The 27,612-nt window shown below is 42.2% G+C and overlaps 1 protein-coding gene across 3 annotated transcripts in view; it reads right to left on the reverse strand.

The window, feature by feature from the left end:
• The window catches only part of unc13bb (unc-13 homolog Bb (C. elegans)), a 754,941-nt gene that overhangs the window by 117,247 nt on the left and 610,082 nt on the right, over nt 1-27,612 (reverse strand). For all 3 annotated transcript variants that reach the window (XM_078550332.1, XM_078550323.1, XM_078550314.1), the window contains 7 exons: nt 26,797-26,912; nt 16,029-16,192; nt 14,475-14,625; nt 13,529-13,597; nt 10,983-11,072; nt 2,992-3,126; nt 765-898 (listed from right to left, as the gene is read on the reverse strand). In XM_078550332.1, the coding sequence (XP_078406458.1) occupies nt 765-898; nt 2,992-3,126; nt 10,983-11,072; nt 13,529-13,597; nt 14,475-14,625; nt 16,029-16,192; nt 26,797-26,912 (859 nt within the window). The remainder of the gene's footprint in view (nt 1-764; nt 899-2,991; nt 3,127-10,982; nt 11,073-13,528; nt 13,598-14,474; nt 14,626-16,028; nt 16,193-26,796; nt 26,913-27,612) is intronic.

Raw genomic sequence — 27,612 nt, forward strand, 5'->3', positions numbered from 1 at the left:
TGCTAACGCCCTCACCAAAATGGCATCAAGGGTGGGCCACGCCAGAAGTTCAAATGGAGTCCAAAGACGGTAATTGGATCCTGCCATTTAATTCGGCAGGACTGGAGGGAAAACTATTCTTCTGGGTTTCCTGATCACAAAACTGTCCCCTGATTGACCCCCTTTTCTGCCCAGCTCCCTGTTAATTTCAGGGTCAACTTTTCAGCAGATCACTTCTGAATTTACCTTCCTTTGATCCTACTGTTCTAGTCAAGATGAAACAGTTTGTTATGGTCCACATTATTCATTCTTTCTAAAATTCTTAAAACAGCAATTATATCACTTCTCAACTTTCTCTTATCCAGTGGGAACATGCCCAAGTTCCATCATCTTTCCTCACAATACAATCCCTAATTTCTGTCAATTATTTTGCTTGCTTGCTTCTGCACTATTTCAATAGTTACCACATCCTTATTAAACTATGCAAACCAGGGCTATATACTAATTCCGCATTCCAAGTGTGGTTGCACCAATGACTTATAATATGACAGAATTACCTGAGTATATCAATTCAATGTTGAACTTTTAATACATCCCAAAATCTAATTTGCTTTATCCTCTGCCACTGTGTACTGTTGCGATTACTTCAATTTATTGTCAATTTGGACCCCCAGGTCTCTCATTTTTCATGCAATGCCCAAAATGTACTTGATCCATTAGCATCTCAGCACAGGAGATTAAATTGTTTTCATTGTTCATGAATTATTATAGTAAGTTCTGCTCACTGATTAAGGACTGGCGTGTATGAATTCTTATCCTCTTCAATAATGGAGACTATAAGAGTGATGAGTTTAGGCCAAAAATCCAAATTCTTTATACTGGGTCCCTGCTCCTCAGGAGGCAGTTCTTGCTTTTTGTTCTGTGAAAGAAGAAATGTACACAGCATTCAAAACATTGAAAACCCGACAAAAAGACAGAGCTAACAAAATGCAAAGCTGAAACTTGTCATCTCATTAGTTGCACTTTAGTATTCCATTGCCCAGTACTCAGGTCATGCACCATGATGAGCAAAGAAGTTTTTCTTTAAATTTTACCAATTTTCACCCCTTTACCCATACTCACTGAGGTATAGTTCCCTGACCATTCTGCATATGCAAACCTAAACAGCACTGGTGCTCTATTCCACTGTGGGTGTACCAACACCACATGAACTGCAACAATTCAAGAAGGGGGTTTACCACCACCTTCTCAAGGGCAATTAGGGATTGGCAACAAATGCTGGCCTAGCCCAGCCACGCTTACATCCACGAAAGAATGAAAAAAAGCATTACATCAACTCTGTCGAAACTTGGGCATGTCTCTAAAGAATGGTTACCAGGGACATGACACTGGGTGATTTTCCATTCCTGAATGCCGGTGAGCCGAGGCCACCTTTCACTTTCCTTTCACCATTCTGACTAATTTGAGTGATTAGCACAGAGCAGGCATTGAACCTGGAAACTAAGTTCAGTTATTACTATTATTTCCTTAATAATGTCAAGAGAATTGAATACCACCAAACCTAAATCACACCACATTGTTTCTCTATTTCTTTTGGAGAGAATAGTGCTATATACAATTTGGTTAGATCACAGAAAATAAAAGAATTGCAGAGTTATATGTTATATTTAGTTGTTTAAGGCAAGATTTATACTCCTGTACTTCTGACCTTTTGCTTCCTGGCCATTCTTCCTCTCTGAAGCACCTTGGGATGTTAAATAGATTAATGAACTAAATAGTAAAAGTAATTGTTCTTGTTCTTGTGGTTGAATTGAAGCAATGGCTGGGATTTTATCAGCAGGAGGTAAGTCCCAGTACTGGGACCAAATAAGGGTCCCAAGCTCACGTGGACAAGCAGCAGGACCTGCGGCATATATATTAGTGGCAGCGGCCTCATAATTGGTTGCTGGCAGGCTCATGGTCTCATTGAGATCTGGCTCTCGGCCAGCAGCTCTACAGCCTCAGCTGCACCACCGAGAGAGGTTGAAAGGTGAAGAGCCCTACCAGGGTAGAAAGGCAAATCACTTTATGGCCCTGTGATCAGAGAAGTAACACCTCCAACAGCAAAGTCAGAGCCGTGGAGACTTTGGATGCGATGGCCTCCCTCCGGGAAGCCACTGGGAGGTCACCTCCATGCTGCTGGCAGCCTCTTCTTGCGGCAGGAGCCACTCTGCCATCAGCAAAATACTGTGGCCTAGGAAAATAGTACTCATTTGGGCCAGTAATTACTCAAATTGGCTGCCTGCATTCGAACAGCTGTGGCTCTGTCCTTCCTGCCGCTGGTAAAATGATCCAGTGGTGCAACTGCATTGGGGAGTCCCCCAACATGGCACCCCCCCGCATCCTAGGTTGCCACTCGGGGACTGGGAAAATCTGGTCTAACATGTAATTAAAGAGCCTCATGAGTAGAAGGGTCAGCTTGGGTTCTGTGGAATTCAATGTGAAATTTGACTTGTTCAAGGGCTCCACTTGATTACAAATTTTTGATACTTTTGAATTTTACTGGGTAGAAACATTTTCAGAACTTCAGTGTATAAATGTTGTAAAGAATCCTACTCTTATAAGTGTGCATTCAATATCTATTGAACACAGATCATGAAGGTGAGCTTTTTTCAGAAAGGAAATGAGCAACCAGCTAATAATCATTTTGTTTTCTGTCCTAATCTCCAAGGTATAGAGGGAGGTAACATAGCCGACAAATTCTTTATTGATTTCAGCTGGGTCACTGATCCTTTTGCCATTTGTTTTGTAAGCTGACCGGAATGACTTTACTCCACTTATTTATGCCTGCTGTATACATTAAGTCTCTCAACTTGCCCTGACGTTCACAATGTGTAGTGGCATATCCTCTCTCCAACACAGTGAAGTTAGAATTGTAGCCTATATACTGAATGCCTCACACATCCTTAAAGTTTAAAACTTGATTTGAAATATTTGTGAGATTGCAAAGTGATTATTAAATTTGTCACTTACTGGATCAGTCTGATATTCTCGACTGTACAGTTCATGACAGTTGTTGAAAATATATTCATATGTAGAATTGAGGCAAGCTTTCACACAGTCCTTCACCACTTGACTGGCTCGAGGTGGGCTCTGCAATTCTTGCACCTAAATGAGAAAAAGGTTATGGATGTTTCACTTCTTTTTGTGTGTTCTACTATTGTACACTGGAAATGAATATTTGTACCCAGTTCAAACACTATTAGAGGAAAAAGCAAATAAAGGCATTGATATTTAATATTTTTAATTAAATTCAGTTCAACCAAATAGACAGTAGCAATGTTATAATGAAATATAAATCAAATGACTGCAGGGATCACTTCACATGGTGCAGGGCACAGTTGTAGCTGTCACCTTACAGGACTATAAAGTTATACTTGCCAAAATACTCATATTGTGACATTAAAAACTGGCTTGGTACACCCTACAGTGAGGACCAATAAAGATTTCTTTCTCAAAACTAACACTCCTTAGGTGGTTTGAAATGTTATCAACTGGAAATTAGACAGGATGCTATCATGCAGCCCTCCACAGCGCACAAAAGATCTGCCAAAAGGCAGATAGAAACAGCGTTAGTTACATAATCTCACATATCCAAACCCTGAAATTCCTTTGAATATTTAGCACAACTGTGCAAAATCCAGATTGGGATGAGAAACATAAGGCAAGATCCAGATTAGGCGAGTATTACCCCTTTTTGTGGTCACAGGCCATTTACAGAGAGCGCGCTTGTGAAAAGCAGTGGGGCCATTTATAGAAAGAGCGCTCGTGGGGGTACATTTACAGAAAGAGCGCTCGTGGACTTCATTTAAAACGAAGAGCAGGTGACCGTGAACTTCATTAAAAACAGAGTGGGTGAGCGTGGACTTTATTTAAAACAGAGCGGGGAGAGTTCATTAAAAAAGAGTGCGGACAGTAGCAGATCGGTGGGTTGGAATGGTGGGTATTTCTAGTCTTTAGATTAAAATTAACGTCTACAGTTAGTGTTTAGGTCTCTTGTTTTTATTATCTCTTTCTTAAAAATAGTTGTTAACTATAAGATCAATACTGGTGTAAATAATTAAATTCAATAAAGTGTAAAGAGCACAGATACTAGAGTAATTAATTAATAAATTAAATAAAATACGATAGCGATGGCAGGACGGGCGATGTGTTGTTGCTGCAGCATGTGGGAGCTGCTGGATAACAAGGTGACCTGGAGCAAACATATCTGTAGTAAGTGTCTGCAGCTCGAGGAACTTCGGATCCAAATTAAGGAGCTGGAGTCTGAGCTGCAGACATTGCGCCACATCAGAGAGGAGGAAAGTTACCTGGACACTTTGCTCCAGGAGCTGGTCACAGGGGATAAGCAGGCTTACAAAGCAAAAGGGTATGGTGGCATTGCAGGGCAGCTACTTAGGTAATGATACCCAGAGTGTGACAGGTCTGTACAAACAAAAAAAACCAGCAGCAATAGGGTAAAAGGGGGAAAAAATGGTAAAAAAGAAAAATTAATGGCTCTTTACTTAAATGCACGTAGTATTCGGAACAAAATAAATGAATTAACGGCACAAATAGAGATTAATGGATATGATCTTATGGCCATTACGGAGACATGGTTACAAGGAGATCAAAGTTGGGAACTAAATATCCAGAGGTATGTGACTTTTCGAAAGGACAGGGGGCAAAGAAAGGGTGGTGGGTTAGCTTTGTTAGTATGAGATGGAATAAATACGATAGCAAGAAATTATCTTGGATCAAAAGATGTAGAATCCATATGGGTGGAGGTAAGTAGTAACAAGGGGAAGAAGATACTGGTGGGAGTAGTCTACAGGCCCCCTAATAGCAGCTATGCTGTCGGACAGAGAATAAATCTCTGGAAATAATGAGGGCATGTAAAAAAGGCTGTAAATTAATCATGGGTGACTTTAATCTCCATGCAGATTGGGAAAATCAAATTGGCAGAGGAAGCCACAAGCAAGAATTCATAGAGTATACTCAAGTCAGTTCCCTAGAACAATGTGCTGTGGATCCAACCAGTGATCAGGCTATTTTGGAACTGGTAATTGGTAATGAGGCAGGTTTAATAAATGATCTCAGAGTAAAAGATTCTCTAGGAAAGAATGACCATAATATGGTGAAATTTAGCATTCAGTTTGAGAGTGAGAAACTTTGTTTGGAAACACCTGTGATAAATTTAAATAAGGGTAATTACAAAGAAATGAGAGTAGAGATGGCTGGAGTGGACTGGGAAAGGAGTTTAGCAGAAAAGACAGTTGTTGAACAATGTCAGACATTTAAGAAAATAGTTCATGACTCACAACAAAGATATATCTCAGTGAGGAAGGAGGATTGTAGGAAGGGGATAAACCAACTATGGTTAACCAAGGAAGTTAAGGATAGTATCAAAGTGAAAGAAAAAACATACAAGATGGCAAAGATTAGTGGCAAGCCAGAGGATTGGAAAGTTTTAAAAACCAGCAGAAGATGACCAAAAATAAACGGACAGTAAGAGTTCATTTAAATATATAAAAAGGGAGAGAGAGGCCAAAGTCAATATAGGCCCCTCAGAGAATGAGTCTGGGGAAATAATAATGGGGAACCAGGAAATGGCAGAGGAGTTGAATAAGTACTTTGCATCAGTCTTCATGGTAGAAGACACTAATAGCATTCCAAAAGTACTAAATAATCAAGGGGCAAAAGTCGGGGGGGGGAAATAAATACAATAACTATCACTAGAGAAAAAGTATTAGGGAAACTAATGAGGTTAAAGGTCGATAAGTCACCTGGACATGATGGGTTGCATCCTAGGATATTAAAGGAAGTAGCTGTGGAGATAGTGGATGCACTGGTAGTAATCTTCCAAGAATCCTTAGATTCTGGAAAAGTCCCAGAGGATTGGAAAACTGCCAATGTAACACAGTTATTCAGAAAGGGAGGGAGACAAAAAACAGGTAACTATAGGCCAGTTAGCTTAACATCTGACATTGGGAAAATGTTAGTGTCCATTATAAAGGATGTAATAGCAGAGCATTTAGAAATTCATAATCTAATCAAGCAGAGTCAGCAAGGCTTCATGAAGGGGAAAGCATGCCTGACAAATTTATTAGAATTCTTTGAGGAGGTAACAAGCAGGATAGATAAAGAGGAACCAGCAAATGTAATATATTTGGGTTTCCAAAAGACATTCAATAAGGTACCACACATAAGGCTACAAGATAAGAGCCCATGGTGTTGGGGGTAGTATATTAGCATGGATAGAGGAATGGCTAACTAATAGACGACAGAGAGTTGGGATACCGAGGGCATTTTCAGGATGGCAACCTGTAACTTGTTGGGTGCTACAGGGATCAGTGCTGGAGCCACAAATATTTACAATATATATTAATGACTTGGATGAGGGAAGTGAATGTACCATCGCCAAGTTTGCAGATGACACAAAAATAGATGGGAAGACATGTGATGAGGATGACACAAAGAGTCTACAGAGGGATATAGACAGGTTAAGTGATGGGCAAAAATGTGACAGATGAAACATAGGCCAGGATTTTGCCCTTGGCAATTTGGGGGCGGGGCCTGGTCGCCAAGAGGAAAATGACACGGAATGACGTCGGGAGGAATCCCCGACGTCATCCCAGGCCATTTAAATTTTTAGGAAGGCAGGCGGACAGCAAAATCAGCTGTCTGCCTGCCGACCTGTCAATGGCCAATTGAGGCCATTGACAGGCTAGTTAAAGTACTTAAAGACCTGCCCGGCCAACCTTAAGGCTGGCGGGCAGGCTAGGAGCCCCAGCAGGCTTCTGATTATTGATGACACTTCATCCACTGGCGGGATGAAGTTTCATGTCCGTTTTGTACAAAAATAATAAAGTTTATGTGTTCTTTATTAACATGCTCCATCTTGTGTGACATTGTCATGTGAGGGGGACATGTTAATAATTTTTTAATGTTTCTATTTTTACAGTTTTTACCACTGTCAATATTCTCCCTGAGACAGGGCTTTGCCTCAGGGAGAAGTGTGCTCTTTCGCGTGCACACCCGAAAAAGCGTACTTTGACAGATGGGGAATCCCTCCCCCACTCCGCACAGGGAGCGCATAGCGCTTCCCGTCGGGGATGCCGCTGGGCGGGTCTTAATTGGCCCGCCCACTTAAAACGGCAGCAGGTCCCATTACAGTGGCGGGGGTCAGCTGCCCACCCGCCGCCAAGCCGGTGGGGCCCGCCATCCAAGGGCAAGATTCTGCCCATAATGTGGGAAAGTGTGAAGTTATGCACTTTGGCAGGAAGAATAGAGGAGCTGAATATTATTTGATTGGAGAAAGACTGAAGAAAGCTGCAGCACAGAGGGATTTGGGGTCCTCGTGCATGAATCCCAAAAAGGTAGCATACAAGTTCGGCAGGTAATAGGTAAGGCAAATGGAATGTTGGCCTTTATTTCAAAGGAAATGGAGTATAAAAATAGGGAAGGCTTGCTAAAACTATACAAGGCACGAGTTAGACCATACCTAGAATACTGTGAACATTTTTGATCCCCTTATCTAAGGAAAGATATACTGGCAGTGCAGAGAAGGTTCACTAGGTTGATCCCGAGGATGGAGGGATTTTCTCATGAGGAGAGGTTGAGTCGGTTGGTCCTGTACTCATTGGAGTTTAGAAGAATGAGAGGCAACCTTATTAAAACATATAAGATTCTTAGCAGTCTTGACAGGGTAGATGCTGAGAGGTTATTTCCCCTTGTGGGAGAGTCTAGGACCAGAGGGCATAATCTCAGAGTAAAGGGGGCGCCCACTTAAGACAGAGATGAGGAGGAATTTCTTCTCTCAGAGGGTAGTCAATCTGTGGAATTCTTTACTGCAGGGGGCTGTAAGAGGTTGGGTCATTAAGCGTATTCAAAGCTGAGATAGACAGATTTTTAATCAGTAAAGGAATCAAGGGATATGGGAAAAGGCAAGAAAGTGGAGTTGAGGATTATCAGACCAGCCATGATCTCATTGAATGGCGGAGCAGGCTGAATGGGTTGAATGGCCTACTTCTGCTCCTATGTTTTATGGTCACAGTCTGGCTCTGAAAAGAGGAGAAGGTGCCATATGAGTAGGGAGAAAGACAAAGTGTGATCTGCTGATAACAGCCACACCACCATAACTGTGGCCTGGATGGGCTAGATGGTGGAAAGTATAGTCAGACTGGGACTCAGTGAAGAGCAAGGTTTTTCCACTTGGGAGTCAAGATTCAGTCAAAACTATAATGCCAATGCAATTGTTCACAATAAGTTGACGGGTAACAAGGGTCTTGTTTGTGAATGAATGGAATTCAGGAGAGAAATGCAGTAAAGGGCAGTTAATTTGAGCCAAAAGAAGAGCCTCAAGAGGCATAGGGTGGGTGAGTGGAATAGCAAGATTGGTGAGATCAGTCCCCAGTGGGTGCACTGGATTAAAGAAGAGAGTAAAGGGCAATTAGGATTGCTATTTATAATTAAACAGCCAAAAATGCTATGAAGAAGCCTTTGAAGAATACCAAGGGGCACAGAGGACAGCCCAGGGTTACCCAGGGGGATTTAAACCTGAGACAGCGGTAGGAGTAGTGATGAGTACAATTGAGGATTGAGAGGGGTAGAACGTACCTTACATGAGAGAAATAAAAGTTAACTTGGCTGGGAGACAGTAGAGAAAAGCCTCAGTCAGGCCAAGAGGTAGGAAAAAGGAGCTAGAAAGGACTTGGAACCAGAGCACAGGCCATAATGCGTACATAATTATGATGGAGGAAACTCGAGTTGCAGAGGATGGCACAGAATAGGACAGATTTGTTTTCATCAGAAACAGAGGACAGGGAAAATAAATGATGCAAGAAAGTACAAAGTTAATATTTGAGGTCTAGTGGTAGGATGAATTTTAACTTTCAAGCAGGAATCAGCTTGGAGCATTTCTGGACCAATGTCCAAGGTTTGGGGCCAAATATATAAGCAAAATGAATCCAGAAGCTCTTCAAAGTGTAGAGTATTGGGATGCAAGCTGCTGGAGATTGTTTAGGGAAATCACAGGGCCAAGGAGTAGTGAAGAGTTAACAGTGAGCTAGAAGAGTTTGAACCATGGATCCAGCAGAGGAACAGAGTGGTCTCAGGTTTTAGCAGTGCACACTAGCTGATCAGGTATATCAGCAAAGGAGTGAGCTGCAGGGGAAGTGAAACACATGTAAGGGACATTCCACCCCTCCCAATCCCTAATTGTACTCAGGGAGCTGGGGAGGGTGAAAGGTAATTCCACAGGGTAGTTGCAAATAAGAGAGCGGGTGCAGAGAACATATGCAAGCAACAGCTTGCAATATTGGGGGCAGCAGTAGGAGCTTCGGCAGTTGGTTCAACTCAATTCAGCAAAGAGGGTTTTTAAGGATAAGTGGAACCAGCAGCCACAGAAACCAAGCAAGGCATCCTTTATAAAAACATATTGCAATTCCTAATGAGTAAAAACACATCTCACTCAACAGAAACATAGGGCAGAATTTTGCACTTGATGGGCGGGCGGGCCCCACCGACTCGGCGATGGGTGGGCAGCCGATCGCCACCACTGAAACGGGCCCCGCCACCATTTTGAGTGGGTGGGCCAATTAAAGCCCGCCCAGCAGGCTGCCCAATGGGAAGCGCTATGCGCTTACTGTGCAAGTGGGGAGGGATTTCCCAACTGTCAAAGTGCGGTCTTTCGCGCATGCGCACGAAAGAGCGCACATCTCCCTGAGACTAAGTGCTGTCTCAGGGAGAGCGCTGAAAGTTTTATAAACTTAAAAAATAGAAAAATAAAAAAATTATTAACATGTCCCCCTCATGTGACAATGTCACACGAGATGAGACATGTTAATAAATATCACATAAAGGTTATTAAAGTTTTTTAAAACAGACATGAAACCCCATCCCGCCAGTGGATGAGGTTTCATGTTTTTTCAGAAACCCGCCGGGGCTCCTGGCCTGCCCGCCAACCTTAAGGTTGGACGGGCAGGGCCTTTATCTGGCTTAATTATCCTGTCAATGGCCTCAACTGGCCATTGACAGGTCGGCGGGCGGACAGCTGATTTCGCTGTCTGCCCGCCTTCCTGAATATTTAAATGGGGCAGGATGACGTCGGGGGTTCCCCCCAAAGTCATCCAGTGTCATTTTTGCATCAGCGAGCAGGCCCCGCCCCCAACTCGCTGATGGAAAAATTCTGGCCATAATGTTTTTAATTTAATGATACTTCATTTGAAAGTCTGAATGTACCTGCTAGCAATTCTTCACTTTTAACTGAACGGCAACTGAGAGCAATTGAAGAAACCTAATGATGATATAATCATACCCTAATGTTTGATTCAGTTATGCTACTCTATGAAGCATGTGAGAGATTATAGTTTATAAAAGTGTGACATTGCACATTTGTGGAGGGGACACAGACAAGAGAAGGAAGTGGGAGAGGGAGTATGACTCATGGGGGTTGTGAAGGGAAGGTGGAGAAATAGGGAGTGGTAAAAAGAGCAGGGAAAAGAGGAGGGGAAAGGAGAGGAGGAGGCAGAGAGAGAGGGGGGTAGAAAGAGAAGGGAGAGAGAGTGTGAAAGGAAAGTTGGGAAGGGCAAAGAGAGAAAAGGAGGGAGGGAGAGTGTGAAAGGAAAGTTAGGAAGGGCAAAGAGAGAAAAGGAGGGAGAGAGAGAAACTAGAGAGGGGAAGGAAGGAGGGATGGAACAAGAAGTGGAAGATGAGACAGAGTGTGGAAAGTGAAGGCAGAGGGAGGAGAAAGGGATCATTATTGTAAGAAATTAATCATACACAGGAAATAAAATTATAAAATCACAGCAGAAGTCAGGCCTAAAAGGGGAGAAAATATAAAAAATGAGAGCTGCTATTAAAAAAAAAGCACAGAACCTTACCTTCAAGCATACTTATTTTCCTCCTTTATGAATTTTAAACTCTTGTTCATGGTTTAAATTTTACAAAACATGAAGAATACAATGACAGTAGAAAGAGAATACCTTCATTCTGAAGAAGGTTATACTGGTCAGGAGGTCAACTGTGGATTTCAGATCTTGCAATCGCTCAGGGCTACTTGCTGGGAAATTGTTCTGTTAAATCAAACAGGCTTTCAAATTCTTCAAATAATTTTTTTGCATTAGATTGAGACAAATAAAACAAGATTTCATTTTCTGCTGAACATCTTACTTTATATACATCTTGAGGCAGAACAAAACAAGATGCCCAACTTTATATCAGTAATAACGATTTCAATAAACTGGGGTGGAATGTAGGATAGATAGGTGATTAAAAAAAAACTGTTTTGCATTGAAAACAATTGCTGAATCCTTAATTAGTTTCTGAATAAGAGCTCAAGTTGACATGCAATATTATATTAGTATTAAACTGACATGTAATAAGAGCTCTGATCCAAAACAGTCCAAAGGAAATTAAACCATATCATTCTGCATAATGTTTAATTTTCTTCTAAAATCTACTCCATTAACCAAACAACTACCACATTAAAATTATTTTTGCCTTAATACCACTTAACTGAAAATAAATCATCCGTATTCATACATTTTCACCATAATGGCCCAGATCTAGTATAGTTACCCAGGAAAAGTTTTAAGGATTAAAACCAGTTCTAACTCCTGGGTAACACTATGCTACTGACCTCCAACCCCCCACTGGGCCCTCCGACTACCTCCCACCCGGGCCGTCCGACTACCTCCCACCCAACTACCCCCAACCCCCCAATTACCCTTCTGACCCCCCCAACTACCCCCATGACCACAGGACTACTCTCTCAAGCCCCCCCACCAATCCCTCACACACTTACATTACACACTTACCTTCTCTCCATAGCTTGTCAAAGTGACTTTGGGACATTGAAACTTACCGGTATATGGCAGCTAGTGCCATAAAAGGGGGAGTGGCTTTGCATCCCCAATGCTCCTGCACTATGAAGGAGGACTCAATACTCCACAGTTCTCAGGGAGCCCGGTTCAGAAGTCTGGGCGAGAAATGTGGAACTCCAGTGCAAGGTAAGTAAATAGGCGCAGAATGGCAATTCAACGGTGATTGCCACTCCTCATAAGATTCGGCTCAATATTACATAACAATAAGTTAATTCTGGATTATTTTTCTCCTGTCCCACCCCAGATTGACTGGGATAACAATGGAACAGCAGGATGAGCCCTATTGCTACCTCTCTGGAGTTTCTTCTCCCAGTGCTGGGAGTATTACTGGCACCCCTTCTCGAGCCACAGAATGTAAATTTCCCTGAGAAGGTGAGTCCCATTTTCCTCTTGCTCACTCTTCTTATGGGTGTTTCCTTGGATTGCTTTATGGAAGATAGGGGAAGACCCTGTACTGGAGTTATGGCCCCGAAGGCTCCTAATGGGCATAGTGGCCGAGTGGAAGCTTCCTCTCCCTTCATTTCAGTCATAAGCACTCATGCTCTTAGGCCTTTTCTACTTGGAGGTCGCTTCTGTCCCTTTAAAAACTGACTGCTTCTTCAGATGCTGCAGTGACACAATGACAAGCTCCTCCTTAGTGTCTGGGATTCTGCCCTACACGACAAATAACACCCAAGAAAATCGATCGGAGTTGTGGCAAGGGCAGAACATAAGGTAGTAAGCAATCAGAGACATCTTTCTAACAAATTAAACTCTCTGTATGGAAGAACCACAGTGAATAGAGCTGGTAAAACCAGTCATACTTAACTGCTCTGACTGGACAGATCTGAATTGACAGCCCAACATTAGACAATACATGGCAGTAACCTGGAATGATATTGAATCTTTGATAAATATAACTAACTGCAGTCTTCAATAATGTAAATTCATGAACACCTTTCGTTTTGTTTGCCTTCTCTCAAAACTTTCTCCCAATGTATTCAATAATGTCAGTTTTCCTAATATATTGCAGCTTTTTGCACATTTTCCCAACCCATAATATTCCAGAGTAACTGAAAAAGCTGGAAAAATAACAGTCAATTACCATCTTTCCAATTAGTTAATGACGTAGGCATCAAAAGATCCTCTTTAAATCTAATTGTTTTCCACTTACTGGCGTAGCTGCATTTCCATTTACTACATCCTGTGATAGCTGAGTTGACCCATTGGTAGGAAATAAGTACATGTTAAAAAAAACTTCTCATGAATGTGAAAATGAGAGTTTTTTAATTTGAATAACGGGAAACAAGCAGCGAGGTACAAAACAGTAACTCAAGAAGAGGCTCTGATTGCATCAGAAGCCGTAACAGTTGAGCTTGAGTGGTTTGCAAACGTCAGCAGAATCACAACGCAAATACTCCTGTAAACATACTTCCACTCATCGATTTTTTACTGTTAAATGCAAACAACATGAACAGCACAACTGAAGTGCAATGATTTATAATGACATAGGCAATGATGGTATTGAGTATCAAGCCATGTCTCATGTTTTCTGTTCCTCTGTCACAGTGGATTACCGAGAAAAGGTGCAGGATTTACTGAGGAAACTATTATGCAGTATTTTACAGTTTTATGCTAATTAGGTAGGTAACACCATTTAGACTCACCCTATACATGGACAGGTCAATGCGAAGTGAATTGTGCAGTTGATCAAGTAGTTTCACAAACCTTTCTTTCTGATTTGTTAAAACAGAAGGAAATAATTAGAATCACCACTGTACAAAAATGAAAATGTTTTGCTATTAAAAGCCATCATCTGCAATCGGCAGAGCATGTTGTAGGTATCATTAAGTTATTGTATGGCAACATATTTGGAAACCCATTACTTTTTAATTACTTTACTCATCTTGTTTACATTTTTCGAAATATTTTTACTGCTTCTTCTTTCAATCACAAAAACTAGTACGTAAATGTTTTCCACTTTGTGTCGTTTTTCATCTATTTCGAGCGAAAGTATAAATATGGCTTAGGTTGCGTTCGAGTCCTTCTCAGCACCTAGTTATTTTTAAAGATTTTAATGATATGAATTAGTGTACCTAACAATTGCTAAATGGCAGTTAATGAATCAGTAGTGTAATGTAAAATACACTGTTTCATGCAATATTGCAACATAATGCAGTAGGCAGCAAAAACAAATAATGCTCTAAATATAACCTTGATATCAAGTTACATAACATACATAAGCTGCTGAGTTATTCTTAAGGTTACAGTAATGAAAAACATACAAATAATATGTATTTATTTAGAACACAGATAGCAAACTAAAGCACAAGTGCTAAATGATGGCCCACACAATAGGTTCTCAATCTCATCCAGACGGTTTCAGAGAAGCTGTGTGTGAAATCATGAGAGGAACAAATAGCAAAAGGCAAGTCAACTTGTACTGCTTCCACAGACCTGTAACTGGAGCAAGTTGCCTGTGTGATCACACCCTGATTGGTAAACCGTGTACAACATGGGAAAGGAACATAGACTGGGAGGAAAACAGCTGATGAAAATGTAAATAAAAATAAGTGACACAAACATTTAAGGCAACTGTATGCAAGAACATACCCCAAAATTTGAAGCAGCGAAGCGATCAGAGGCAGATACATTGGTAGAGGCAGTGGTGTGTGCATAGTATGCATTGATATTGGCTAATAAGGTACTCATTACTGCTGGCACTCCAGGGCACATGTATTTAGAAGACAAACAAGCAAAATGCCTGCAACGGCAGAAGTATACAATTAGGTATTTAGTATCTAGTACTCACTTATAATGGAAAAAGAAAAGGTTTTGAGTTTACTGCTACATTTTTCAAATATCTCCAGCAAAGCCTAGATTTGCAACCCGTAATAATAAAAAAAGTCCCTTTTGAGTTTTAATATAAAACAAAATGATAGCGTAAGTAAGGTGGCATCTGAAAATAGGCTAACATTTCAGGTAAAGACACTTCTTCAGCACATCGGTTCTGATGGAAGATGTCAATGTAACACATTAATGTATCTTATATCTCTGAAGATGTTTATATTTCAGATCACCAACATTTGTAGTTTTGCCCATCTTACTGCTCACCCTGAAGTTCATAGCCTTCTTGCTGCCATTTCAATTTGAAATATCATCTGTTTTATATGTCTTTTGTCTGGTTTTAGTCAATTTACATGTCCTTGATATTAACTCTGCTCCCGCTCACAAAAACTTGAAAATTACAAAAAAATCCCATCACACAATAACATTCAAATAATTCTATTTGTTGCTTTTTCACTTCTGTTAAGCCAAAATGCCATGAGTAATTGAAATCCTGCTGACCTGGCAAAAACCAGGTGGGGAGGCAGATAAAATTGCCTGAAAGAGTATTCAGTTGATATCCCATGCCCTTTCCACAGGCTTCCATTTTAGCTGCTGTTCTGAACAGGAAGGGAGAACACCCACTGGAAACCGGTGGAGTCCTTCTTTAAATACGCAGATTGTCATCAGGTTTTATCTGCTATCTTAAAGAGTGGTTTGGATGGAGAAGCCTTTGTGGCCCATCAGGTTTACCTAACAGGAAGAAGAGACAGGACCAGAAGAGGAATGTGCAGATAAATCTTTCAACTCTACTTTCCTTCTGGGATAAGGAAGCCTTCTCCATGCCCAAGGAAAATTTAGGCCTGCTGGTTTCAGGCTTTCCCATCACCCAATAGCGAGCTCCTCCCAAACAGCCCCCCCTATGTGTCTTTGGTCCCCGGCACCAGCCTCCTTCCACATGGTATTCTATTCGCTGGCCAGCTGCTATTCCCTTCTGGTTTGAGGTGGGCAACTAACCAGGTGCATGTATATAGGACTATGGATTTCAGACTGCCTGGGCCTCATGCTGCCAAGGCCAGGATAGTTTTCCACCTGTCTCAGCACCCGGCTGCCAATTTCTGTCCCACTAAAGGTTGGGGCTAATCTCTGTTCTCAGGCTATGAGTTCATGAAGAATTATGCCATACCATAACTGTTGAACCATTAGGTCTCATTTGAGCTGCATTCCATTGCAATCCTATTCCATGTATTGCACTGTGTGGTCATGAACAGGAATGCTCAGGTTTTATTTCTTCTGTAAGTTACCACTATTCTTCCTAAAAAATTATGTTTTAAAACTTACGTCATTGCCTGGTAAATGGATTCTATTCCATAACGCATTGCAAACTCATCCACTATTTCTTGTGCAGTCTCATCGAAATAAACCTTCCATGCATCATCACCTTTTGCATCTGGTATTTTTACAACACCACTACTCTGAAGGTCTGTGAGAGAGTGGAAAAGGTTCTGGAAAAGAGTAATGATGAGAAGCTTAGCATTAAGCAACATTCAAAAGGACAGCAAGTAATCCAGAGTACTAAGCTTTCTTCATTCATGCCCAACAGTTGACGGTGCTAGCAAGATCAGGAATAGACTAGATGAATGCATGGCTGGAGGGATGGTTTGGAGGGAGGGATTTAGATACCTGAGGCATTGGGACCGATTCTGGGGAAGAAGGGACCTCTACAAGCTGGACAGGTTACCCCTGAGCAGGACTGGGACAATATCTTCGAAGGGGTATTCATTAATACTGTGGGGGAGGTTTGAACTAGAGTGGCGGGGGGATGGGAATCTGAGCAGGGAGACACAAAAGGGGAAAACAAAGATAGGAACAAAAGACAGAAAAATAGAAAGCAAAAGTGGAAGGCAAGGGAAACAAGGGCTGGCAGCAAATAGGGCCATAGTACAAAAAAAAATGTGTAAAATTGTTAAAAAGACAAATCTAAAGGCACTGTATCTGAATGCATGGAGCATTCGCAATAAGGTAGATGAATTAACAGTGCAGAGAGGTGTAAACGGGTACAATATGATTGCGATTATGGAGACATGGCTGCAGGGTGACCAAGATGGAGGTGATGGCGTAGTGGTGTTGTCGCTGGACTAGTAATCCAGAGATCCAGGATAATGCTCTGGGGTCCAAATCCCGCCATGGCAGTTGGTGGAATTTGAATTCAATAAAAAACCTGGTGATGACCATGAAACAATTGTTGTAAAAACCCATCTGGTTCACTAATGCCCTTTAGAGAAGGAACTCTGACATCCTTACCTGGTCTGGCCTACACATGAGTCCAGATCCACAAACAATGTGGTTGACTCCTAAAATGCCCTTTGGTCTAGCAATGGCCATCTAGCAATGGCCTAGCAAGCCACTCAGTTGTAACAAACCGCTACAAAGTTAAAAAAAAGGGATGAAACCAGACGGACCACCTAGCATCAACCTAGGCACCGGAAATGACAACGGCAATCTCATAGTCATAGAGGTCTACAGCACAATAAAAGGCCCTTCGGCCCATCGAGTTTGCACTGGTCAAACAAGTACCTAACTATTCTAATCCCATTTTCCAGCACTAGGCCCATGTCAAACCTGCAAAGACCTCCTCACTTCGGCTAGTGCCGAAATTGGGAGAGGTGTCTTACAGGCTAGTCAAGCAACAGCTTAAAATAGTCATCCTCAGGGAATCATACCTTACAGATAATGTCCCAGACACCACATCTCTATCCTTGGTATGTCCTGTCCAATCGGCAGGACAGGCCCAGCAGAGGTGGCAGCACAGTGGTATACAGTCGGAAGGAGTTTCCCTGGGAGTCCTCACCATCAACTCCGGACCCTATTCAGTCTCATGGCATCAGGTCAAACATTGTCAAACCTCCTGCTAATTATCACGTACCGCCTTCCCTCAGCTGATGAATCAGTGCTCCTCCATGTTGAACATGAACTTGGAGGAAGTAATGAGGGTGGCAAGGGCATGGAATGTACTATGGGTGGGGGACTTCAATGTCTATCACCAAGAGTGGCTCAGTAGCACCACTACTGACTGAGCTGGCTGAGTCTTAACTGCTAGACTGGGTCTGTGGCAGGTGTGAGGGAACCAACAAGAGGGAAAAACATACTTGACCTCATCCTCACCAACTTGCCTGCCGCAGATGCATCTGTCTGTGACAGTATCGGTAGAAGTAACCACTGCACAGTCATTGTGGAGATGAGGTCTCGCCTTCACATTGAGGATACCCTCCATCGTGTTGTGTGGCACCACCAACATGCTAAATGGGATAGGTTTCAAACAGATATAGCAACTCAAGTCTGGGCAACCATGAGGCGCTGTGGGCCATCAGCAGCAGCAGAATTGTACTCGAACACAATCTGTAACCTCATGGCCCAGCATATCCTCCACTCTACCATTACCATCAAGCCAGGGGATAAACCCTAGTTCAATGAAGAGTGCAAGAGGGCATGCCAGGAGCAGCATCAGGAATACCTAAAAATCAGTTGTCAACCTGATGAAGCTATAACACAGGACTTCTTGCATGCCAAACAGCATAAGCAGCAAGTGATAAGCAGAGCTAAGCGATCCCACAACCAACGGATCACATCTAAGCTCTGCAGTCCTGCCAATCATGAATGGTGGTGGACAACTAAACAACTCACTGGAGGAGGAGGCTCCACAAATATCCCCATCCTCAATGACGGGGGAGCCCAGCACATCAGTGCAAAAGGCAAGGCTGAAGCATTTGCTGCAATCTTCAGCCAGAAGTGCTGCGTGGATGATCCATTTTGGCCTCCTCTGAAGGTTGCCAGCATCACAGATGCCAGTCTTCAGCCAATTCGATTCACTCCACGTGATATCAAGAAACGACTGAAGTCACTGAATACTGCAAAAGCTATGGGCCCTGACAATATTCTGACAATAGTACCGTGCACCAGAGCTTGCCGCACCGCTAGCCAAGCTGTTCCGGTACAACTACAACACTGGCATCTACCTGGCTATGTGGAAAATTGCCCAGGTATGTCCTGTACACAAAAAGTAGGACAAGTCCAACCCAGCCAGTTACCATAATATAAAAGCAAAAAACAGCGGATGCTGGAAATCCAAAACAAAAACAAAAATAAAAATACCTGGAAAAACTCAGCAGGTCTGACAGCATCTGTGGAGAGGAATACAGTTAACGTTTCGAGTCCGTATGACTCTTCAACAGAACTAAGGAAAAATAGAAGAGAGGTGAAATATAAGCTGGTTTAAGGGAGGGTGGGACAAGTAGAGCTGGATAGAGGGCCAGTGATAGGTGGAGATTGCCAAAAGATGTCATAGACAAAAAGACAAAGAGGTGATGACGGTGGTGATATTAGCTGAGAAATGTGCTAATAGGTGACATTAAGGGTAGAAAGCAGGATGAGCAAGGTACAGATAGTGGGTGGGGTGGGGGGAAGGGATTGAAATAGGCTAAAAGGTAGATATAAAACAATGGATGGAAATACATTTGAAAATAATGGAAATAGGTGGGAAAAGAAAAATCTATATAAATTATTGGAAAAAAGGGGGATCGGAAAGGGGGCGGGGATGGAGGAGAGAGTTCATGATCTAAAGTTGTTGAACTCAATATTCAGTCCGGAAGGCTGTAAAGTACCTAGTCGTTAGATGAGGTGCTGTTCCTCCAGTTTACGTTGAGCTTCACTGGAACATTGCAGCAGGCCAAGGACGGACATGTGAGCACGAGAGCAGGGTGGAGTGTTGAAATGGCAAGCGACAGGGAGGTCTGGGTCATGCTTGCACAGTTTCCACCCCATCAGTCTACTCTCCATCATTAGTAAAGTAATGGAAGGAGTCATCAACAGTGCTATCAAGTGGCACTTGCTTAGCAATAACCTGCTCACTGACACCCAGTTTGGATTCCGCCAGGGCCACTCAGCTCCTGATCTCATTACAGCCTTGGTTCAAACATGGACAAAAGAGCTGAACTCCCGAGGTGAGGTGAGAGTGACTGCCCTTGACATTAAGGCCGCATTTGACAGAGTGTGGCATCAAGGAGCCCGAGCAAAACTGGAGTCAATGGGAATCAGGGGTAAAACTCTCCGCTGGTTGGAGTCATACCTAGCACAAAGGAAGATGATTGTGGTTGTTGGAGGTCAGTCATCTCAGCTCCAGGGCGTGATGCCATAGGAGTTCCTCAAGGTAATGTTCACGGCCCAGCCATCTCCAGCTGATTCATCAATGACCTTCCTTCCATCATAAGGTCAGAAGTGGGGATGTTCGCTGATGATTGCACAATGTTCAGCACCATTCGCAACTCCTCAGATACTGTGCCCAAATGCAGCAAGACCTGGACAATATCCAGGCTTGAGCTGACAAGTGGCAAGTAACATTCGCGCCACACATGTCTCAGGCAATAATCATCTCCAGCAAGAGAGAATCCAACCATCGCCTCTTGATGTTCAATGGCATTACCATCACTGAATCCCCCACTATCAACACCCTGGGGTTTACCATTGACCAGAAACTGAACTGGACCAGCCATTTAAATACTGTGGCTAAAAGGGCAGGACTGAGGCTAGGAATCGTGCAATGAGTAGCCCACCTCTTGTCTCCCCAAAACCTGTCCACCATCTACAAGGCACAAGTCAGGAGTGTGATGGAATTCTCCCCAGTTGCCTGGATGAGTGCAGCTCCCACAACATTCAAGAAGTTTGACACCGTCCAGGACAAAGCAGTATGTTTGATTGGCTCTACATCCACAAACATTCACTCTTTTCACCACTGATGCACTGTAGCAGCAGTGTATGCCATCTAAAAGATGCACTGCAGGAATTTACCAAGGCTCCTTCAACAGCACCTTCAAAACCCACAACCACTATCATCTCGAAGGACAAGGGCAGCAGATCGATGGGAACACCACCACCTGGAAGTTCCCCTCCAAATCACTCACCATCTTGACTTGGAACTTTATCGCCGTTCCTTCACTGTCACTGGGTCAAAATTCTGGAACTCCCTTCCTAAAAGCACTGTGGGTGTACCTATGTCACTTGGTCTGCAGCGGTTCAAGAAGGCTGCTCACCAGCGTCTTCTCAAGGACAATTAGGGATGGGCAATAAATGCTGGCCCAGCCAGCAAAGCCCACATCCCATGAATGAATAAAACTAAAAGACTGGGAACTGAATATCTAAGGGTATTTGATATTTAGGACGGACAGGCAAAAAGGAAAAGGAGGTGGGGTGGCCTTGTGCAATAGAGGGAAGGGGTATTGAGTCAGAAAATCTAGATATAGAATCCGTCTAGGTGGAGCTAAGAAGCAACAAGGGCCAGAAAACATTAGTAGAAGTTGTCTGGAGGCCTCCAAACAGCGGTGCTAAGGTAGGGGACAGAAATAAATAGGAAATTAGAGATGCATGTAGCAAGGGTGCTACAGTAATCATGGGTGACTTAAATCTGCATATAGACAGGCAAACTAAATTAGCAATAATACTATGGCAGATGATTTCCTGGAGTGCATATGAGATGGTTTTTTTTAGACCTGTACATCGAGGAACCAAGTAGGGAACAGGCTGTCCTAGACTTGGCAATGTGCAATGAAAAAGGGTTAATTAATAATCTTGCTGTGCGGGGTCCTTTAGGGAAGAGTGATCATAATACGGTAGAATTCTTTATTAGGATGGAAAGTGAAGTTATCCAATCTGAAACGAGGGTCGTAAATCTAAACAAAGTAAACTACAAAGGTATGAGGGGTGATTGGGAACTTAATTAAAAGGCATGATGGTGGATAGGCAGTGTCTAATATTTAAGGAACAAATGCATGCATTGCAACAGTTTTACATTCCTTTCTGGCACAAAAACACAACAGGTAAAGCAGCCCAACCATGGCTAACAAAATAAATTAAGGATAGTATTAGATCCAAAGAGGAGTCATATAAAGTTGCTCGAAAAAGTAGCAAGCATGAGGATTGGGTGCAGTTTAGAATTCATCAAAGGAAGACCAGGAGATTGATTAACAGGGGAAAAATTCAGTATGAATGCAAACTTGCAAGGAACAGATTAGTGAAGGCAAATGTAGGTGCCTTACAATCCAAAACGGGAGAATTTATAATGGAGAACAAGGAAGTGGCAGAGCAATTAAACAACTACTTTAACTCAGTCTTCATGGAAGCAGAAACAAATAACTTCCCAGAAATGCTCGGGAATCAAGCGTCTAATGAGGAGGAGGAATTGAAGAAGTTAGCATTAGTATAAAAAAATGCTGGAGAAATTACTGGGGCTGAAGGCCGATAAATCCCTGGGCCTACATCCCAGGACACAAATGAAAGTGGCCATGGAAATAGTGGATTTGTTGGTGGTCACCTTCCAAAATTCTGTAGATTTTGGAACAGTCCCGGTAGATTGGTGGGTGGCTAATGTAACCCCACTATTTAAAAAAGGAGGGAGGGAGAAAACAGGGAATTACAGATCGGTTAGCCTAACATCAATAGCGAAAATGCTAAAGATATTATAAAGGATGTGATAACAGGACACTAAGAAAATATCAATGGGATTAGACCATGTCAACATGGATTTATGAAAGGGAAATCATGTTTGACAAACTTGCAGGAGTTTCTGGAGGACATAACCAGTAGAATAGATAAGGGAGAACCAGTGGATGTGGTGTATTTGGATTTTCGGAAAGTTTTTGATAAGGTCCCACATAAGAGGTTAGTGTGCAAAATTGAAGCACATGGGATTGGCATGGATTGACAATTGGTTGACAGGCAGGAGATAGAGAGTAGGAATAAATGGGATTTTTTCAGAGTGGCAGTCAGTGACTGGTGGGGCACCATAGGGATGAGTGCTTAGGCCCCAGCTATTCACAATATATATCAGTGATCAGGTGAGGGAGCCAAATGTAACATTTCCAAGTTTGCTGACTACATAAAACTAGGTAGGAACGAGCGGTGAGAAGGATGTAAGGAAGCTTCAAGATGATTTAGACAGGTTGAGTGGGTGGGCAAATACATGGCAGGTGCAGTATAATGTGGATAAGTATTAAGTTATCCACTTTGGTAGGTCAAACAGAATGGTAGAGTATTATTTAAATGGTGACAGCTTGGGAAATGTTAATATACAAAGGGACCAGGGGATCCTTGTCCACCAATTACTGAAAGCAAGCATGCAGGTGCAGCAAGCAGTTAGGAAGGCAAATGGTATGTTGGCATTCATTGCAAGAGAATTTGAGTACAGGAGCAAGGATGCAGCTGTACTGGGCCTTGGTGAGACCACATCTGGAGTATTGTGTGCAGTATTGGTCTCCTTACCTAAGAAAGGATATACTTGCCATAGAGCAAGAGCAGCGAAGGTTCACCAGACTGATTCCTGGGATGGCAGGATTGTCATATGTGGAGAGATTGGATTAACTAGGCCTGTATTCACTGAAGTTTAGAAGGATGAGAGGAGACCTCTTTGAAACATATAAAATTCTGACAGGGTTGGACAGATTGGATGTAGGGAAGATGTTTCCCCTGGCTGGGGGTTTCTAGAACAAGGAGGTCACAGTCTCAGGATACATGTTCGGCCATTTAGGACAGAGCTGAGGAGAAACTTCTTCACTCAGAGGATTTTTTTAAAATTCATTCACGGGCTGTGGGTCTCACTGGCTGGGCCAGCATTTATTGCCCACCCCTAGTTGCTCTTGAGAAGGTGGTGAGCTGCTTTCTTGAACTGCTGCAGTCCATGTGGTGTAGGTATACCCACAGTGCTGTTAGGAAGGGAGTTCCGGGATTTTGACCCGGCAACAATGAAGGAACGGCGATATATTTCGAAGTCAGGATGGTGAGTGACTTGGAGGGGAACTTCTAGGTGGTGGTATTCCCATGTATCTGCTGCCCTTGTCTTTCTAGATGATAGCGGTCATGGGTTTGGAAGGTGCTATCTAAGGAGCCATGGTGAATTCCTGCAGTGCATCTTTTAGATGGTACACACTGCTGCTACTGTGCATTGGTGGTGGAGCGAGTCAATGTTTGTGGATGTGGTGCCAATTAAGCGGGCTGCTTTGTCCTGGATACTGTCAAGCTTCTTGAGTGTTGTGGGAGCTGCACCCATCCAGGCAACTGGAGAGTATTCCATCTCTCTCCTGACTTGTGCCTTGTAGATGGTGGACAGGCTTTGGGGAGTCAGGAGGTGAGTTACTCGCTGCAGGATTCCTAGCCTCTGACCTGCTCTTGTAGCCACAGTATTTATATGGCTAGTCCAGTTCAGTTTCTGGTCAATGGTAATCCCCAAGATGTTGATAGTGGGGGATTCAGTGATGGGAATACCATCGAATGTCAAGGGGCGATGGTTAGATTCTCTCTTGTTGGAGGTGAAGGCTATGGAGGCCAAGTCACTGAATATATTTAAGAAGGAAATAGATAGATTTCTAGACACTAAAGGCATCAAGGGGTATGGGGAGAGAACGGGAGTATGACGTTGAGATAGAGCATCAGTCATAGTCATATTGAATGACGGAGCAGTCTTGAAGGGCCGAATGACCTACTGTTGCTCCTATTTTCTATGTTTCTAAACAGGGTTAACATTACAGATGTAATCAGAACAACTCTTACTGCATTCAATGGCATCGTCTTAAATCACAGAATTGGATTCCCCATTTTAATATCTTTATTCTCCTCCCATTTCCCCATGCTGGTGTACATTCTTTCCTTCTTATTGTTCCGTGTGCCAAGATGTTCCTTGCACATGCGAGACCCTTTATAAATGCAAGTTGTTTAATTCGTGTATCTAAAAAGAATGTGCTTTTGTCACTATATGGCTCTTCTTCGGTTCAGTTAGGCTATATCCATTCTTCAAATAGACATTGTGTGCGAGACATGAGAATCGACAAGCCATGTTAAAGAGAGAACTGAAAACCGTGTTTAAAGCTGCCAGTTCTCATTTGCTATCAATGTCAAATCAATGTTCAGGCAATCAGGAAAACTGATATACTGCCAAGAAAGCATCCCAAAATCCTCAACTGAGCGCAGTTCAAAATGCTGTAATGATGTTCATGAATTTTAGAGGTTATGGTTGATTCAGCTATACCAGCAGGGATAAGATAGCATTAACAATCAAGATCTATTCAACTTTATAAAAGATAATACTTCAGGGAACCGCTGAAAGATTTAAAAACTAGGCCTCAGCAGTTTTTCTTCATAAATAAAAAATGCTATAATTGCAAGTCATTGTCTTGGCTGTAATACCCCTCCTGCCCACACAACTAAGGTCAGTTAACTGAACAAACAGGGAATTATATCTGAAAATTTGTGCTCTATGGGGCTCAATCACTCCCACGATAAACTGACTGAGCCAGAGGGACAACTGCTGATTTTACTTCTAATCCATTCTGGATTAAACATTTTTCGGAAAATCACAGGAGGTTGAACTAAGAAAGACCAATAGCAGGGAGTACCTGCCACCATATGTTTATACATATGCAAAGAACACCATCTGCCAAATGAATTAAATGACATATTTTTGCTCCCAGGTTTCAAATTTGAAAGCTTTTTCAAAAAAATCTAGTCCACATGCGCTGGCCATGTTCCCATATTCCATTGTTCTCTTTTCCTTCAACCAGCTCCAGAGACTCATAACTCTTAAAGGTTTTCCTCAAATGTTCTTGTACTGAAAGTCTGAGGAAATTAAACTCATTGTTCCCATGCAGCAAAACTCAAATAATAACTCAAAATGAATATCATAGAAAGAAACAATTTTAATATGACCAAAATGCCTAGCCCTATGTTTGGAAAATCACCCTCTTCATTACAGCTTAAATTCTCAGTCCTCTTGCTTTAGGTGCGCCACACTACAGAGGTATTCAATCAAATTTTCAAGACAGTTTATTGTTCTCTCTGAATTTATGTTGTTTGATGAATTGTGTGCTCATTCAAGTAAAGAATGCGGTGGTTAGGAATGAGGCTTGTTTTCAATTTGGGCACCTAGTGTCAGGAATTAACAGTCCCACATGAGGTACAACATGGTCCAATGCACAATAAAGATTTCCATCTCTGTACCTTAACATAAAAGATGTGCGAATCTTGTATAAAATTTCTCATTTCTCACACTAGCTATCTTTATGTTTTGTGTGAGAATGGTAAATTAGGAGCAAATATGAGCTGTGAACCCAGCCATTGTGGGGAAGGGGAGAGAGAGCACACACAAGAGAGAGGCTGACAGAGACACACAAACACAACTAGCCCATCAATCCAGATTGGATGTGAATTCAGATCCCAGATGTGAAATGCTCTAATGCACTGTTTTGCTCATGTTTTGACTTGGAAAATTAGACACAACCTTTAAAATAGCTTGCTGACCTGCCTCCAATCTCTCAGGTCACAACACAATGATATTACATGCAACATCATGTAGTTTTCGTTAATTTAGTACTAAAAATAACCTGGTATCCTGTGATGTAAATAACATGACACACAATCAATATAACATCACATTTTTAGAAGTCTACAAAAAGGATTACTGATCATCACATTCTACAAAAATTATTATATCCAGTACTCAATAACATACATTTGCATTTGGGCTCACAGTGTAGCACATATGTGTGTACTGGAAGCTACATATATTAATACACCGGGCCCTGCTCTTGGCAGACAGAAAGAACATGTACACACATTGCACCTGTTTCAGCTAAACAAAATAAGTGATAGCCATTCGCTGGTTCATTCCTCAGGGCAATACCTTGACCAATCAGAGTCAAGCTGCCTGGTCTAAATTTCAAACAATGCTTGGTAGTTGACTGTCAGTCACCATTAACTGGTGCATTCCCCACAGCAGCGCCTCTACCAATCAGACTCCACTTGCCAACCAATCAGCACTCTCTTCTCATACAGTATAAAGTTGTTGCTTCCCCTGACGTCGGTATCTGTGCAATTGTCCTAATGAGTGCAAGACGAGAAGCTTCGACAAAATGTCTTTTTTCAACAATACTAATATACATTCATAAGAACACACATGATTAACCCCCCTTACAGCCACACATGATTAAATGCACTTTACAAAATTAGTATTTGGTAACAGTTCATTTCTATTATCATTCAGTCATGCGTACTTCTTATGTATTAAACTTACTTCATGCAGACAAGTATACTGGATATGATAGGGAGCAACTTTCTCTTCACCTTTGATTTCAACACTGATTTGCAGTCGAATAGCACCTGAGACTGCAGATTTATCTGTTCTTTTTTCTAGAAAAGAAAACAAATTAACTCAGGATACTTTTTCCTTACAGATGTTCACATTAATGAATAGTTCACCACAATGCAGAGTTCAAGTGAAAAAGAATCATCCTCAAGTCCTCCCAGCTGTGAAAAAAAACTAAAATATCAAGACAATGAAATTTTGGCCATAGTTAGAACAAAGATTGCAGGAGAATTGAATCCTGATTGATCAGGGGCTCTGATTATTTAACAGCAAATAGATTTTTTGATCTTAAAGGCGCACAACTCAATTTTTGTAGCAGAATAATACCATTATGCATGGCTTAACACTTCCCATCCTGATAATTAAAGGATTGAAAATTAGGCAGACTTCATTTTTCTCATCCAACAGTCCCATCATCTGCCAGGGTAATTCTAAGAACATATAAAAATCCACAAAAAATCTGCAAATCGCAACTACGTATGTCCACAGGCAACTGTTATAACACATAGCTATCTAACTAATGTTATCCACGGGCGTGCAGTAGCGGAACCAGTCAAAGTAATTTGTTTGTCTATAAAATTTAATGAGAGTTATCATCCCTTTGAACTCAAGAAGTGAGGCGAGAGTTACTGTCCTTGACATCAATGAAGCATTTGACTGAGTGTGGCATCAAGGAGCCCTAGCAAAACTGGAGTCAACGGGAATCAGGGGGAAAACTCTCTGCTGATTGGAGTCATACCTAGT

The sequence above is a fragment of the Cetorhinus maximus genome, chromosome 1, assembly GCF_964194155.1.
Source record: "Cetorhinus maximus chromosome 1, sCetMax3.hap1.1, whole genome shotgun sequence".
Classification (NCBI taxonomy): domain Eukaryota; kingdom Metazoa; phylum Chordata; class Chondrichthyes; order Lamniformes; family Cetorhinidae; genus Cetorhinus; species Cetorhinus maximus.